Source organism: Hylobates moloch, unplaced genomic scaffold (assembly GCF_009828535.3).
Source record: "Hylobates moloch isolate HMO894 unplaced genomic scaffold, HMol_V3 SCAFFOLD_20, whole genome shotgun sequence".
In the NCBI taxonomy this organism is placed as follows: Eukaryota; Metazoa; Chordata; class Mammalia; order Primates; family Hylobatidae; genus Hylobates; species Hylobates moloch.
Window position 1 is genome coordinate 36662929 of NW_026652295.1, and position 17688 is coordinate 36680616.

General features: G+C 38.7%; 1 protein-coding gene across 7 annotated transcripts in view; it reads left to right on the top strand.

Annotated features, from left to right (window-relative positions):
* ZFAND3 (zinc finger AN1-type containing 3) overlaps positions 1-17688 on the top strand; it is a 378840-nt gene that overhangs the window by 269425 nt on the left and 91727 nt on the right. For 5 of the 7 annotated variants that reach the window (XM_032141224.2, XM_032141222.2, XM_032141223.2 and 2 more), the window contains exon 4: positions 477-542. The exons of the other annotated variants lie outside the window; for them this stretch is intronic. In XM_032141224.2, the coding sequence (XP_031997115.1) occupies positions 477-542 (66 nt within the window). The remainder of the gene's footprint in view (positions 1-476; positions 543-17688) is intronic. 7 annotated transcript variants of the gene reach the window in all.

Consider the following 17688-nt stretch of genomic DNA (forward strand, 5'->3'; position numbering starts at 1 on the left):
TTATTGTTTCTTGAGGCCCCCTCCCCTTCTTACTATGTAAGGCTAGTTTTTCAGTAAATTCCAAGGTAGAGTGACTGCTGAGAAACCAACCTAAGAGAGAGTACTCTTGCTCATCGTTTTGTGGAAGAACGCATCTCCCCAAACTTCTGGGTAATTTCCTCTCACCTAGATCTGAATTCTAATTAAATTTTTATTCTTTAACTTGTTAACATTATGTGAGACTCGACTGTTTTTTTTTTTTTTATGAAAAGCATGTTATAATGTAGAAAGACTATGCATCTCTATATTGCTGAACTAAAATTAGGTCCTTAGAATTAACCCACCACCACCACCACCACCGTCTTTCCTACTACTTCTCCTCATTATATTTTCAGGTTGATCTTTTCGTTTTTAAAGTTTCTCTTTACTCAGGAAAGCAACTATATGGGCATGTAAAGGATGTGTTCTGACTGATGCACCTGCCTTTCTGTTTCTAGGTGGGCCATGCACAGACACAGCTCATGTCTCATTAATCACACCAACAAAAAGATCCTGTGGTACAGGTATGTACGTCATTCTTGTGTGAATTCATCCTTATTTCAATTCTTCACGGAAGTTAGCAACTGGTTCTAACTTGGTGTGCTTGTCAGGGTACTCTGATTTCTTCCATCAGTTGTGAGGTGATATGTGCTTAGTATTCATAGTGGAGTGTCAGCAGAGGTCAGAATGATGTTTTTGGGGAGTCAGATTGATTGAGTAAATGCAGCTAGATCCAAGAAGGTGGACATCAAAATAGACATAATTTCTAATATCTGAAGAAATTTATTAAGACATAATAGAAATGCAGATCATTGCCCAGTTTGTAGCATGTAGCTAATCTGAGGGCCAAGATTGAAATTTTAATAGTTTTAATGTAGAAATTCAGTGTTTTAAATTGACTATTGTAGTATCCTGGTATTTTTGGAAAATTATTTTCTGTCATTCGATTTAAAGCCATGGTTATACTGAGATTTCTCTTTTAGATGCATAGAATCCCAAAAACATCTTTGTGCATCTGTGACATTTTTATTAAATATGAAGTCATGAATCTTGTGGCTCTCTAAAGAGCAGTCAGAATGCCCATTGTTGCCTTCGCCTATAGCTTAATTTATTTTAAGCGATATTTGCCTTTTCTAATAATGCTGTCTGCTATTTAAAACATCTCAAGGATTATATTTGGAAGAGTCAAAATAATTATATTGTTTTTCTAAAGGTCACAGTCAGAGTATTTTTCATAACTTAAAAAATCCTTGTAACTCCCCAGCAGAAACAGCACAAACTGTTTCCATGTACAAACTTAACACTGCAACCTCAGCTCCTTTAATTGCTCATAGTTTGATGCTAGGTCTCAGTCAGGCCCATGTTTGCATAGTTTCAAAGTAACATCCAGGCACTGAATTCTAAGGAACTCACTTGTACTCTTCTCTTCCAAATGACCAGCTTTGAGGTAGGGTAGGGGGTGTGAGATAGTCTTGGCATGCTCTTATCCCTCCTTTGCCCAGTTCCTAAGCTCCAGTAGGTAGAGTAGATTTCTTTTTTTTACTGAGGTAGAAAAGAGCTGTGCCTGAAGTGAGATAGACCATCCTGATTTTAGCCAGCGGGAAGTCAGAGAGCCAACTACCTGCCCACTCCAGCCAGAAGCTTGAAAACATTCAGAGTCCTTTGATTTGAGGTCCAGCACTTCAAATGCACAGTACTTTAGTCTTTTGTTTTTTCTTCCAATCTTGGCCCTCAGAGAAGGGTTTACTGTTAAGCACTACCACTATGTTCAGGTAGCAGTCAAGGAGTTGAACCTTGAACACACTGGGTCATCCTGAGAGGTTTGGGAAGGAGACTCATGTACACAGATGCTGAAACAAGCAGGAAACTCTGGTGAATATCATTTACTTGTGTCCATCTTGTAGGTAGATCTGTTTCCTCCTCTCTGATCCTGTACTATTTTGTGTATCTAAAACTAATAATCATATTTATTTTATGCTTACTACATTGCCAGGTATTATTCTGTATATTTTATATACATGATGATTTAATTTTCAGAACAGTTCTGCAAGATAGTTATTATTATTCCTCTTTTACAGATGAAAAAAATGTGGGCACTCATAAACTTAAACTTAAGTATATTTTCTGAGATAATATTGCTAGTAAGTGATGGAGCCAAGACTTGGACACGGATCTTTAAGACACTAAAGCCTGCGCTGTTTTCCCCTATATCATGCTACTGCTTTTCACATTTTATTGTAATTGTTTCTTCTCCTAACCAGACTGTGGACAAGCAGACTGTTGAATGAAATGTGGAAAAAATGAAACATATATTTGGAAATATAGCATACACTAAAGTAGTTTGAAAATGTGAATTCTAAAATCACATCTGGTTTCAGATCTAAGCTTAGCCACTTACCAGTTGTGATTTTAAGTAAATAAGTTAACATCTCAAAATTTTCTTCTTCATCTGTAAAATGGGATGATAAATTTCTCAGGTTTGGTGTAAGAAAAAAAGAATATGCTCACCTAGTAGACCTTCAATTACTGATAGTTTCCATCGTCTTAATGAGGATTATATCTTTATAGTGAGCACCCATTAGATGGTGTTGATAAATACATCAATGAGTATTTTAGGCAGAAAGAAGAGTAAAGTAGAAGTACTGGCATTCTTTGCTGTACTCAATTTTATTAACTGATTTTATATTCATCACATTCTTTGTTACATGTCAGTATTATAGTGGCAGTTGAAGGTGGTAATATTTTTAGATCTCCGTTAGTGAAATGACAGGCATTGAGCTCTCAGTCATACCTTTGTAGGCCTTCATTTAGGTGAATACCTACTTCTTAACTAGAAAAAGATGGAGAATTTCTGGCTTGGAAGGAAATTAATGCAAATGCCAGGTCATCTCCTAAAAAGCCTGAAGGAAAATTGAGATTTCTCAGCAATGGACATTAAAGGTCATCAAGTTAAGCCAGCTGTACTTCTTTTCAAGAAGACTGTTCTGTGCCCTCTTAGGCTAGCCAGATTGCCTCAGCCTTAAATATTGGCCCTGACTCTAAAGGACAGAGCTTCCTGATTTTGAGAGGTAAATTAAATGATTTATTTTGAGAACCACAGGTTGACTGTCTTTGTCTCCATCTTTCTCTGTGTCCTGCAGTCAGCAGGTTGCCCGTGGTGGGGATTTCAATCATTTTTCTTCTGAACCACCAATTGTTATTGTTATTTAGCTGGAATGTTCCTTGTAGCCTTTATGTCTAGGTTCTTCTAGGATTCATATCTATGACGTGTGCTGTACAGTGCTTCTGCTATGAGGTAGTCTCCCAGACAGAAACCACATGGGCCTTCAGGCATAGATGGTCAGTAAATAATTACTTTACAGTGGTGTCATTTCCTAGGAGACATAGAGTGAGACCTTAAGTGAGATCTTACCTACCTCCTCTCATCCAATCTATCCATACAAGGTTGGACCTAAAGCAGCCTTGAGCTTAATAATGATGTCTGTTAGAAAAAGGATACTGAGATTAGACTAAGGTGGTTCTTTAAGTCAGCCGTCTCTGACAACGGGCACACAGTGTACTGTCTGAGGTGTGTGGAGAAAATAGCAAAAGCTCTTTATCTCAGCCTTAATTTATATTTTGCAAATTCACTTTATTATATGTGTGTGTGTGTTCATACATACACTTTTATTTATTTTTATTTTTTAATAAAGACAAGGTCTTACTATGTTGCCCAGACTGGTCTCAAACTCTTGAGCTCAGGCAATCCTCTCGCCTTGACCTCCCACAGTGCTGGGATTACAGGCGTGAGCAACCGCGCTCAGCCCATACATGCAGTTTATAAACAGCAGATACACAAATATATACATATTAAAGGTACGTGGCCAATTAGGACTATGCAGTTTAAAAAGGTTAGTGACTTCTTCAGTAAACAGATCATTTGCTTCTTAGTACTTTGAAAATTAGCTCTAAGGATTAGCATTAGACCTATTATTATGTGGTTTAGTAAGTGAAGACCTCAGTGGTTGATTAATCAGTCACCATTTGTATTTCAAGCAATTACTGTTTTGATCAGGTAAAGGGTATTGTCATATTTTAGAGGTGGGCAGCAGTGTAGAGTGGTTGGTCTACAACTATCAAAATGAGAGAGGCAGCTCTTTTTAAGAAATTGTTTTGTGATCACTGTTGAGTGTACGAAGCAGATTGCAAAAAGTAGCTGTAGTCGCAAATGAAAGATCAGTTTGTCTTTGTGAGATAGATGGGAAAGACTTTTCTTTATATGATGGCTTTTAGCCAGACAGAATTATTAACAGTTAAACTCCTTGTAATCTTTAGATTAAAAAAATTTAAAAAGCAACACCATGATCATTTTGGTATTTAAACAGAGAGAAATTAGATAGATGAAGGGTGTGTGGTTGTCCCCACTCCACCCCACCCCTACCATCTTTGTAGAGTTCTAGGATCTCCACAGTCAATGAAGAGTTGAAAAGTACTGCCAAAGAGACATAACCAAAAAAGAGAATTTCAGACCAATATCCTTGATGAACATTGATGCAAAAATCCTCAATAAAATGCTGGCAAACCAAATCCAGCAGCACATCAAAAAGCTTATACACCATGATCAAGTGGGCTTCATCCCTGGGGTGCAAGGCTGGTTCAACATATGCAAATCAATAAATGTAATCCAGCATATAAACAGAACCAAAGACAAAAACCACATGATTATCTCAATAGATGCAGAAAAGGCCTTTGACAAAATTCAACAACCCTTCATGCTAAAAACTCTCAATAAATTAGGTATTGATGGGATGTATCTCAAAATAATAAGAGCTATCTATGACAAACCCACAGCCAATATCATACTGAATGGGCAAAAACTGGAAGCATTCCCTTTGAAAACTGGCACAAGACAGGGATGCCCTCTCTCACCGCTCCTATTCAACATAGTGCTGGAAGTTCTGGCCAGAGCAGTCAGGCAGGAGAAGGAAATAAAGGGTATTCAATTAGGAAAAGAAGAAGTCAAATTGTCGGTGTTTGCAGATGACATGATTTTATATCTAGAAAACCCCATTGTCTCAGCCCAAAATCTCCTTAAGCTGATTAGCAACTTCAGCAAAGTCTCAGGATACAAAATCAATGTACAAAAATCACAAGCATTCTTATACACCAATCACAGACAAACAGAGAGCCAAATCATGAGTGAACTCCCATTCACAATTGCTTCAAAGAGAATCAAATACCTAGGAATCCAACTTACAAGGGATGTGAAGGACCTCTTCAAGGAGAACTACAAACCACTGCTCAATGAAATAAAAGAGGATACAAACAAATGGAAGAACATTCCGTGCTCATGGGTTGGAAGAATCAATATCGTGAAAATGGCCATACTGCCCAAGGTAATTTATAGATTCAATGCCATCCCCATCAAGCTACCAATGACTTTCTTCACAGAATTGGAAAAAACTACTTTAAAGTTCATATGGAACCAAAAAAGAGCCCGCATCGCCAAGTCAATCCTAACCCAAAAGAACAAAGCTGGAGGCATCACGCTACCTTACTTCAAACTATACTACAAGGCTACAGTAACCAAAACAGCATAGTACTGGTACCACAACAGAGATATAGATCAATGGAACAGAACAGAGCCCTCAGAAATGATGCCACATATCTACAACTATCTGATCTTTGACAAACCTAACAAAAACAAGAAATGGGGAAAGGATTCCCTATTTAATAAATGGTGCTGGGAAAACTGGCTAGCCATATGTAGAAAGCTGAAACTGGATCCCTTCCTTACACCTTACACAAAAATTAATTCAAGATGGATTAAAGACTTAAATGTTAGACCTAAAACCATTAAAATCCTACAAGAAAACCTAGGCATTATCATTCAGGACATAGGCGTGGGCAAGGACTTCATGTCTAAAACACCAAAAGCAATGGCAACAAAAGCCAAAATTGACAAATGGGATCTAATTAAACTAAAGAGCTTCTGCACAGCAAAAGAAACTACCATCAGAGTGAACAGGTAACCTACAGAATGGGAGAAAATTTTTGCAACCTACTCATCTGACAAAGGGCTAATATCCAGAATCTACAATGAACTCAAACAAATTTACAAGAAAAAAACAAACAACCCCATCAAAAAGTGGGCGAAGGACATGAACAGACGCTTCTCAAAAGAAGACATTTATGCAGCCAAAAAACACATGAAGAAATGCTCATCATCACTGGCCATCAGAGAAATGCAAATCAAAACCACAGTGAGATACCATCTCACACCAGTTAGAATGGCCATCATTAAAAAATCAGGAAACAACAGGTGCTGGAGAGGATGTGGAGAAATAGGAACACTTTTACACTGTTGGTGGGACTGTAAACTAGTTCAACCATTGTGGAAGTCAGTGTGGCGATTCCTCAGGGATCTCGAACTAGAAATACCATTTGACCCAGCCATCCCATTACTGGGTATATACCCAAAGGACTATAAATCATGCTGCTATAAAGACACATGCACACGTATGTTTATTGCGGCACTATTCACAATAGGAAAGAGTTGGAACCAATCCAAATGTCCAACAACGATAGACTGGATTAAGAAAATGTGGCACATATACACCATGGAATACTATGCAGCCATAAAAAATGATGAGTTCATGTCCTTTGTAGGGACATGGATGAAACTCGAAAACATCATTCTCAGTAAACTATCGCAAGGACAAAAAACCAAACACCTCATGTTCTCACTCATAGGTGGGAATTGAACAGTGAGAACTCATGGACACAGGAAGGGGAACATCACACTCCAGGGACTGTTGTGGGTTGAGGGGAGGGGGGAGGGACAGCATTAGGAGATATACCTAATGCTAAATGACGAGTTAATGGGTGCAGGAAAACAACATGGCACATGGATACATATGTAACAAACCTGCACATTGTGCACATGTACCCTAAAACCTAAAGTATAATTAAAAAAAAAAAAAAAAGAAAAGTACTGCCAAGTCCTAGATTGCTTTTGGTTAGAATGTGTGCGTTAAAGCACATCATACCTTCAGATTACTAGACAGAGTTTACATTTCTTCAGAGAGCTCAGAATGTTTTCCACATGTTCCCTAGTTAATTCTCACAACATTCCTGCCAAGAACAAGTATTTTGTGAAGGAAAGAGATCACTTTCCTTGGCAACAAACTACCAGTAGATTCCCTTTTGTCCCTCCTCTTTTCTAACCGTCAAGTTATGCCTTCGGCTGATAAAATACTGTAACTGGAGTTATAGTCATCTCCTTTAGATAATTTTATTTGGAAGGTATTTGGATATTTAGCTGGCTATCTTCATGACATTATATTTTTATGTTTAAAGTGGGCACAGATTCAATGCAATCCCTATCAAAATACCAGTGGCATTCTTCACAGAAATAGAAAAAAATCCTAAAATGTATATGGAACAACAAAAGACCTAGAATAGCCAAAGCTATCATAAGCAAAAAGAACAAAACTGGAGGAATCATATTATGAGACTTCAATTTATACTACCGAGCTCTACTAACCAAAACACCCTCAAACTGGCATAAAAAGATATGTAGACCAATGGAATGGAATAGAGAACCCAGAAACAGATCTACACACCTACAGTGAACTCGTTTTTGACAAAGGTGCCAAGAACATATACTAGAGAAAAGAAAATCTCTCCAATAAATGGTGCTGGGAAAACTGGATACTCATGTGCAGAAGTATGAAACTAGACCCCTGTCTCTCCACATACAAAAATAAAATCAAAGTGGATTAAAGACTTAAATCTGAAACCTCAAACTATGAAACTACTACAAGAAAACATTGGGAGAAATATCCAGGACATTGGTCTGGGCAAAAATTTCTTGAGCATACCCCACAAGCACAGGCAACCAAAGCAAAAATTGACAAATGTGATCACATCAGGTTAAACAGCTTCTGCACAGCAAAGAATACAGCTAACAAAGTGAAGAGACAACCCGGAGAATGGGAGAAAATATTTGCAAACCACTCATCTGACAAGGGATTAATAACCAGAATATTTAAGGAGCTCCAACAACTAAATAGGAAAAAATCTAATAATCAAAAAAACAGACAAGATTTGAATAGACATTTCTCAAAAGAAGACCTATGAATGGCAAACAGACATACAGAAAGTTGCTCAACATCATTGATCATCAGAGAACTACAAATCAAAACTGCAATGAGATGTCATCTCACACGAATTAAACTGGCTTATATTCAGAAGACAGGCAATAACAAGTATTGAGAAGGATGTGGAGAAAAGGAATCCCTTGTACACTGTTGATGGGAATGTAAATTATTACAACCACTATGGAGAACATTTTGGAGGTTTCTCAAATAATTGAGCTCCCATATGATCCAGCCATTCCGCTGTTGGGTACATAGCCAAAAGAAGGAAATAAGTATATTGAAGTGGTATCTGCACTCCCATATATATATTGCAGCACTATTCACAATAGCTAAGAATGTTTCCAGCATGAAAGTTTCCTTGCTGTTAGGTTACTGGAAGTTTATATGATATTTTAAAAATTGATCCAGAAGCTAAAGGATGTTGGTATTAAATCAGAAGTGGCCCCATAAATCTTAGTAATACCTACACTTAGGTGTTTTATCTCCTGGTAGAGTCAGTATTCATGGAAACAATATTCCTTGGAAGCAACCTAAGTATCTACCAACAGATGAATGGATAAAGAAATTGTGGTACTTATACACAATGGAGTATTATTCAACCATAAGAATGAGATCTAGTCATTCTTTTTTTTTATCTGTTCCATCGTTTGCAACAACATGGATGGAACTGGAGGTCATTATGTTAAGTGAAATAAGCCAGGCAGAGAAAGACAAACATTGCACTTTCTCTCTTATTTGTGGGATCTAAAAATCAAAGCCATTGAACTCATGGACATAGAAAGTAGAAGGTTGGTTACCAGAGGCTGGGAAGGGTACTGAAGGGTTGGGGAAGGAGGTGGGGATGGTTGATGGGTACCAAAAAAATAGAGTGAATAAGATTCACTATGTGATAGCACAACAGGGTGACTATAGTCAATAATAACTTAATTGTACATTTTTAGATAACTTAAAGAGTGTAATTGTATTGCTTGTAACTCAAAGGATAAATGCTTGAGGGAATGGATACCGCTTTTCATTTTATAGTCCTTTTACTTCTGAAATTAAAATAAGAAAGAATTCATAGGCAAGTTTGCGGACTTGACAGTATTGTCAACAGACTTTTGCTCTGCTCTATCTATGTTCACTTTTACTCTTCTTCCAGCACATATGTTGAGTAGATAATATTCTCTCTGATAGACTTGAAAAAGGATGGTTAAAACATGCTGTGTGTATGTTTAAAATGTGATTATAATTAGTAGAGTAGCAAATAAAATAACTATTTGTGAGGCCATAAGGGAGCTGTAGAAGTGTCTGAGATTAAAGCAGATGGGACTAAGAACTGTCCCATTAAATATCAAGGCAGTTTTTCCAGAAAGTGTCATCTTTCCACCCTATAAGAAGCATGTTAATTTAATTTTACTTTATATCCCTCTCTCCCTCCCTCCCTCCCTATTTTGGGTCACCTGTTTTCCTTTCAGTGTGACAAACAGTGACATGAACTAGAATAGCTTTGTATTGTTCATTGTTCTCTTTTTTTAAGAGAACAGTTTTTCCCTTTTCTTGACTCACCTCTTTTTTTTTTTGAGATAGAATCTTGCTTTGTCACCCAGGCTGGAGTACAGTGGTGCGATCTTGGCACACTGCAACCTCCATCTCCCGGGTTCAAGTTATTCTCCTGCCTCACCCCTGCCCCCCAAGTAGCTGGGATTACAGGCATCTGCCACCACACCCGGCTAATTTTTGTATATTTAGTAGAGAGAGGGTTTCACCATGTTGGCCAGGCTGGTCTTGAACTCCTGACCTCAAGTAAACCACCTGCCTCGGCCTCCCAAAGTGCTGGGATGACAGCCATGAGCCACCACACCCAGCCTTGACTTACTTCTTTTGTATGGCCTGCTTATGATATTGTTTCTTCTTGCAAAGACAAGAGAAGAAAACCCCCTTCATCTGGAAGTTAAGAGAAGATTGATGTGCTGAAGACTTTCACATCAGTGTTCGGAAGCCAATTAAAGGGAAATGTTTCCTTATTGTTAGGTTACCGAAAAGATTATATGAGATACGAGATTTTTAGAATTGATTCAGAAGCTAAAGGTGTTGGTATTAAATCAGAAGTGGCCCCGTAAATCTTGGTAATACCTACACTTGTGTGTTCTGTCTCCTGGTAGAGTCAATATTCATGGAAACATTTCAGCCAGTAGATTTAATCCTAGAGAGTTGTGTCAGTGGCTATGAACTGTATTCTTCAATATCACACACTATAGTTGGCTCTTCCAAGGAGGACTTCACATCTTCCTCTGCTCTGTGGAGTTTTGTTTTTGCTTTTGTTTTTGTTTTTGAGAGGGAGTCTCGGTCTGTCGCCCAGGCTGGAGTACAATGGTGCAATCTCAGCTCACTGCAATCTCCATCTCCTGGGTTCAAGCAGTTCTCCTGCCTCAGCCTCCTGGGTAGCTGGGACTACAGGTGCGTGCCACTACACCTGGATAATTTTGTATTTTTGGTAGCAACAGGGTTTCACCATGTTGGCCAGGCTGGTCTTGAACTCCTGGCCTCAAGTGATCTGCCCACCTTGGCCTCCCAAAGTGCTGGGATTACAGGTGTGTTCTGTGGTGTTTTGAAGGGGGGAGGTAGCTTCGGGTGTGAGTTCAACAGTATAATTCACTTTTCAAATCTTTCTTGTTGGTCCTTCAGGTATAGCTCTTCCCTCAGGTCTGCAGTGTCAGCATTTGAGGCAGAAAATTAGAAATTTGACCTACTTATGTAATATGCAAGTTCCCATCAGGGGAATATTAGGGAAGATATAAATCTTTCATTTTTTATTAGCGTTTAATGTAACCATTGAAGAAAGATCAAAACAGTAAATCTGTCATGGCAAGGAAAAAGTATTTAAATAAATGTTTTACCTTATGCACTCATCATCTTGGGTCCTGAAGGAGTTCATTTGATTCCTGGGGCAGGGGACAAAAGGAATATCAAATATTTGGCAAGATTGCAAAAATTTCTCTAATCAAAAAGGTGCCATCTGACCATGTTTTGCCATAGAAAGCAGTTCTCACCAAAGTTTATCATGGCATGTCATAGTGGCTGTTTGCTGACAGTGTGTGGGTTTTGGCCATTCAGTGGATGACTGGGAAAGGGAAATAATCTACTAAATGCTTTCCCTTGGGTTTTTTGTTTCCCTGGAGGAACTTTAATCAGTCTGCTTCTATTGTTTATGTTGAAGAATAGAATGAAGGAGTGAGATAAAATATACTAATAATTAGATGATTTGATACTCAATACGTAAATAATAGGTGGGTTTAAAGGCACCTCACACAATGTATAGATTTCAGATAAGATGAGGGAACATTAACTGTTTTGTAATTGGAGCCCTAAATGAGAGTTAGGTCCCATTGCCACCTGTGTTTGTGTTACAGCACAACGTATAATGTGTCAGTTTGCTAGACTTAAAGTCAAAAACTTGTTTCCGAGGCCTCGTTTGGGCTTTACTCAGGAGAAGCAGGGGCTCCTTTTCTGAGAAAAGGCTGAATATAAGTGAATAACTGGAATATCAAGCCAGGATACAGTCTTGTCAAGAGGAATTTTTGCACTTGAAAAATAAAAATGCAGTCTAGTATAAAAAGGAAAGGGAAGCGTCATGTGGCTTGTTGCCCTTTTGGAGATGTGTGTGTGTAAGAAGTCCAGGCTTTGCTGTTGAGCTTTTCGTGATTCACATGCTTTGCACAAAGTCAGTTTGCATCAGTCCACAAATGCAGTTACAGCTGTTTTTTTTTAATAGTCATTTATTTTATCATAGGTTGCATTCTTACCAAAGAGAACGAGCCCTGAACTTTCATTAATTAGCCGTTCTATTGCTCCACTGGGGCAAAATGCCTGAGCCAATACTATTTAAAAAGCCTATCGGGAATTTAATTCCCCTCTCCTCCTTTGAAACTTTAGGATTTTTTTTTTTTGGTGGGGGTGTATAGATCTGGGGAGTGCCTTTCAGGTGCTGCTCCATAGCATGTGTGTGCCTGTTAGGAGGCAGCATGTTAGAAACGCAGCCTTCCCAAAGCAGTCTTACCAAAAGGAGTGGGATAGAACAGCCACAAAGCAGCATTATAAATCATCTGAGTCTTGCAATGATACTGCCCATTAAGGAGCCTTTTTTTGTTGTTGTTGTTTTTTTTTTTTTTTTTTTTGCCCTACTCAGTTCCTGGCTCTACTAATAGAACAGCGCATCAAGCAAGGCTGTAAATAAAAGTTATTACCTAATAGGTGGGTGCCGAAGTGGAACGGATGGAGCTGAGGCATGGAGGCCTTATTACTGCTCATCAGCAATTATAAACAGGATAAAGTGTCTGGGACTTGTGCTGATGCAGCGAGGGCTAATCGAGGCTGGGGATGACACTGGGCGATGATAGGATGATGTATGCTGATGGGTTTTACTGCCTCATCTTGCTGCTAGCTTCCAAGACAAGTTGTATTCTCTGTTTTCCTGCTTGCTCATCTGTCTGAAGAGATGGTCCCATTGCCTCTCCCGCCAGCTGGTGGGCTGGCATTTATTCCTCATACCTGTGTCTGCTTCCAAGGCACCCCCCTCGAGAAGGATCTTCAGAAATATTTCATAATCATGGTCGATTACAGTTGTAATCTTATTGTATTGTCTGCCATCATAGTTACAGATCATACCCTCAGAAGGAGTTGCTTACGTGGATTATAGGACCAGCTGAGACACTGTGGTTAGGCAGCCAGTCCAGCACTTTACTAAAAGACTGCTGTGACAGAGTCCTGTAGTAGATTCTGTAGGAACATGCAGAAGAAGTGATAAATGTGTATTTTGCCCCTGGGAGCTTACACCATAGAAAGAATAAGTACAGAAACAAGTACAACTAATTCCAGCTTCTGTGAGCAAGAGATGTAACTTATGTTTATTTCAAAAAGTGAAGAACAGGAAGATAGATTATGCCAATCATTAGGAGCAAATACAATACTAATGTTGTATTTTTCTTTTCAAGAATTACCTTCCTCGTGAAATGCTTAGAATTCACTTTAGAGTCATGGGGAATGATGAAGGGATACTAGAATGTGGAGGGAAAGTCTAGGAGTAGGACTGTGTTTTCCAGTGAATGGAAAACTTCAAATGTGACTTGGCAGTGCTTTTGAGTAGCACATGAGCACCTAGTACTTGGAAAAACTGAGATACAGCTCTGTTCGACTTCGAGTGCTCAACTTCACTAAATCACAGTAATGAGACCTTTGAGAAATCTGTAACAGAGCCACAGAAGAATACCTTTGGAAAGGGCTTTCCGGTTTGATCCAGGAGTTTATCAGCCTTCTGGTACTTCATGTATTTGTCATTTGTGCCTTTAAGTAAATACACATCTTTATGTAGTACCCTCAAAACCTATCAGGAGACTTCCTACTGTTAGAGATATTGTAGTTTTTCTCTGATGCCTTAAGGTATGCCTAGGGGTATCTCAGTTTTGAAGAAGCCTGATACATGATAATCCCAGTAGTATAAGCTACATAAACTAAGAATTAATGTTATAGGAGGGTCCTTCAGTCTATAAAATGCCTTGCCATTGGGTTAATGTAAATAGGTTTTTCCTTTTGCATATAAAGTAATACTTGACTTGCCAAAAAAATCAGTTCCTACTTATTTATTCAGAGAATGTTCTGTGGGTAGTGGCCAGTGGAATAGAGAAAGAGAGATAAATCTGATTAAGATATGTTTGAAAAGAGTAATTGACAGGATTTGATGGCTGATTAGAGTTGGCTGAAGAAAGACTACAAAGTATAAATCCGGAGAACTGAGGGAAGAAAGATGTAACTGACAGGGAAGGAGTAGGAAGAAAACTTGATTGAAACCATTTTCAGTTTCTGATGAGTTAAACTTAAATTATTGTAGTCCTATAGAAAATTATAAATATGAGCCTATTTTAGAAATTGCTAATTTAGAAACAATGATTAAAGCTGTGCAAATGAATAAAGAAGAATAATGGGGGGTAAGGACTGTGTTTCGGGGCAGGAAATACAAAGAGGAGCCAGTGAGTTAAGGAAGCTAAAGAAAGGAGAAGGCTTCCCACAGGACCATGAAAGATGCATGAGAAGAGGGATCAGGAAATGTGAGGATTAAGGAAAGCTATGGCCATGGCTAGCAGAAGATCATTGGGAAACCTGAAAGAAGTTTGTGTAATGTGTGGGAAATGAAAGCCTGAAATCATTAAAGAGGGCCTTGATAACAAGGAAATAAAGGCAGCAGACAGAAATCATTCATTATGGAGTTAATTGAACCATTAAAAACCAGCAAATAGTGGTGGTTGGAGGGAGAGACAGGGTCAGGCATTTTTTGGTGTGGAGGTGGTTAAAATAGTGAACTATTTTGCCCCTACTAAAGTACAAAGAAAAGGTATCCAAGAAGAAAAATAGAAAAGATTAGAGGAGAAATGGAAGAGGCATACAAGCAAGACTCAGCAGAGGCAGAAACCCAGAAGGGTTATTTCTTTCTAAGAGTGTAAGGAAGGACATGCAGTTAGAGATTTTCTCATTAAATGAGCAGATAGTTAGCTGAGACAAGATGAACTAGAGAGTTTCTCCTAGAAAAGGTGGTCGCCATGTTCTGAATAAAGGAAAAAATAATACCGTAAGTTGTAAGTAGCAGCAGAGAGCTGAGGGTATAAGGAAGGAACTATTGTGGACTGAGGAGGGAAGTAGTAGCTTATTCAAGCTGTCATTAAGTAGTTTATAGTGGGCCAAAGTAACACTTTCCATGGATACTGCATTTAATCCAGAAGAAAAAAAAAGCAAAGGAGAACAAGTGGTGCTCTCTTTGTTTTTTAATAAGATTTCATTTTTATAAAAGTAACATATGGTAGCACACCATATCACAGAATAGCTTAGAAAAGAAAGTAATAACTTGGATATGATCCTACTCCACAAAGCTGACCAGTGTTTCTCTCTTGACAGTTTTAGTACCTTTGTTCTGTAGGTTACCTTGTAATTATGAGAAGAAAATAATGCTTAAAGTCCTACTTTCTGAGATGTCAACTGGCATGAAATAGGAAGATTTAGCTTATACTATTCCTCATCCCAGTGTTTGGTATTTTATTGTTGATTTTCATTGTTTCTTGATCCATCAACTTTCAGCATCATGTCTTAATGAGGATATTAATACATCTGATTGGAAACACTTATCATATCTTCGGTCGGCTACACTTGTAATTTTTATATGTCATGGTTGTTAGTTACAGGTTGAGTATCCCTTATCCAAACTGCTGGGGACCAGAAGTGTTTCAGGTTTCAGATTTTTTAATATTTGCATTATACTTACTGGTTGATCATCCCAAATCTGAGAATCCCAAATCTGAAATACTCCAATGAGCATTTCCTTTGAGCACCATGTTCCAGAGCTCAAAATTTTGTAGCATTTTGGATTTCAGATTTGGGGATTAGGGATACTCAACCTGTATTTACAGTCAGGCGGTAACCAGAAGCAAATCCTCTGTGTATGTTCATAGGTTGTTCCTAAAAAATTGAAAGCCCAATATATGACATTTACATTATTATGACTCTGTAAATGTTCCCTGTCAGGTCACCAACGTGATATATGCTAAGAATATATTTCTTTTTCTATGGGTCTAATGAAAACAGTTAATGGTGACTATTTAGAAAGCAAGCTTTCATTTACTTTTGAGGGCTAGAATCTGTGAGCCATTGCATAAGAATCTCTGAGCCGTGGAAAAAGAATGTTCCTACAGCAAAGCCAAATTGATCCTTTGTTATATTCCATCAGTTGCTCAAAAATCATGCCACATCTTAGTTTGCCTTATATTTGCATTATAGCTCTTTAATACAGGTTCCCCCACCCCTGGCATTTATAATTGCCTTTTTTTTTCTACAATATTTGGTTTTACGTCACCACTTACTTCCTAACTCTGTATTTACACCTTTGACCTGAAACCTTTTTCCTAGCGCCTACCCATCTTTCCTCTCCAATCTGAACTAGATTCTGTAAGCCCGTGGTGCCATCCTAGAATTTCCTTTCACTGCTCAAGCTTTTATTCCCTCATTTTTCCAAATACACCCCAAGTTAGTGCCTAAAAGAAGCAGTGTTAGAGTTCTTGCATATCTGAAATTTTTTTTCTGCTTCCATTATGGTGGAAAATTTGAATAACAATTCTTGGATGAAAGTCATTGCTTCAGCCAGACATGGTGGCTCATACCTGTAATTCCAGCACTTTGGGAGGCGGAGGTGGGTGGATTGCTTGAGCCCGGGAGTTGGAGACCAGCCTGGGCAACATGGTGAGACTTTGTCTCTACAATCAATACAGAAAATTAGCCAGGCATAGTGGTGTGCACCTGTGGTTCCAGCTACTTGGGAAACTGAAGTATGAGGATCATCTGAGCACAGGAGGTCGCGGCTACAGTGAGCCATGATTGCACCACTGCACTCCAGCCTGGGCAACAGAGCTGAGATGCTGTTTCAAAAAAAAAAGTAACTTCATTCTTGTCTTCTAGTATTCCATGTTACTACTAAGAAGTCAGATGCCACTGATTATCATTTTTATGAGTAATATACCTGGATTTTTTTCACTTTTAGAACTCATTAGGGTTTTGTTGTTGTTGTCCCCCCCACCCCCCGAGACTGAGTCTTGCTCTGTCACTCAGGCTGGAGTGCAGTGATGTGATCTCAGGTCACTGCAACCTCTGCCTCTCGGGTTTAAGCGATTCTCCTGCCTGAGCCTCCCAAGTAGCTGGGATTACAGGCACCCGCCACCACATCTGGCTAACTTTTGTATTTTTAGTAGAGGCGGGGTTTCACCATATTGGCCAGGCTGATCTCGAACTCCTGATCTTGTGATCCACCCGCCTCAGCCTCCCAAAGTGCTGGGATTACAGGCGTGAGCCACTGCGCCCAGCCAGGGTTGTGTTTTTATAACCTTAGTGTTCTAAAATTGTAGTGAAGTGTGTATTAGGCATCCCTTTTTTCCATTCAAGATGCTGAGTACTTACTAGGTCCCTTAGATCTGAAGACTGATGCCCTTCTTTAGCGCTGGAACTCTTTTATTTTCCCCTATCAACTTTCTGGGTTTTTTTTGTTTGTTTTGTTTTGTTTTTCTGGGATGCTTATAATTTAGATGTTGGAAGTGCTGTTTTGATCATCTTTCTCTAATTCTTTTCTCAGAGTCTTCATTTCCCGTTTTCTGGATGATTCTGTTGACTTTGTCTCCTAACGCTTTTATTTTAACAATCATACTTTGAGCTCATTTTTGTTCTCTGAAGATTTTTTTTCATAATGTCCTTTCCTTATTTATGTATATAATAATTCCATGGTAATGTCTTCTAAGCATATTCATTAGCGGTTAGATTTGTCATTGTGCTCTTCTGTTTTCTGAATTACCAGTGATTACGTTGAGACCGGGTTTTCTGTTTATCTTGGTCTTCTTCATGCTCTGATTCTCCTCATTTACCTGGCAAAGCTTGGTTTTCTTTTGACTTTTATGAAAGAGGCCGTGAATGAGTGGGGAAGATAGGACTGTTTTGGTTTTTGAGAGTCTCACTCTGTTCACCT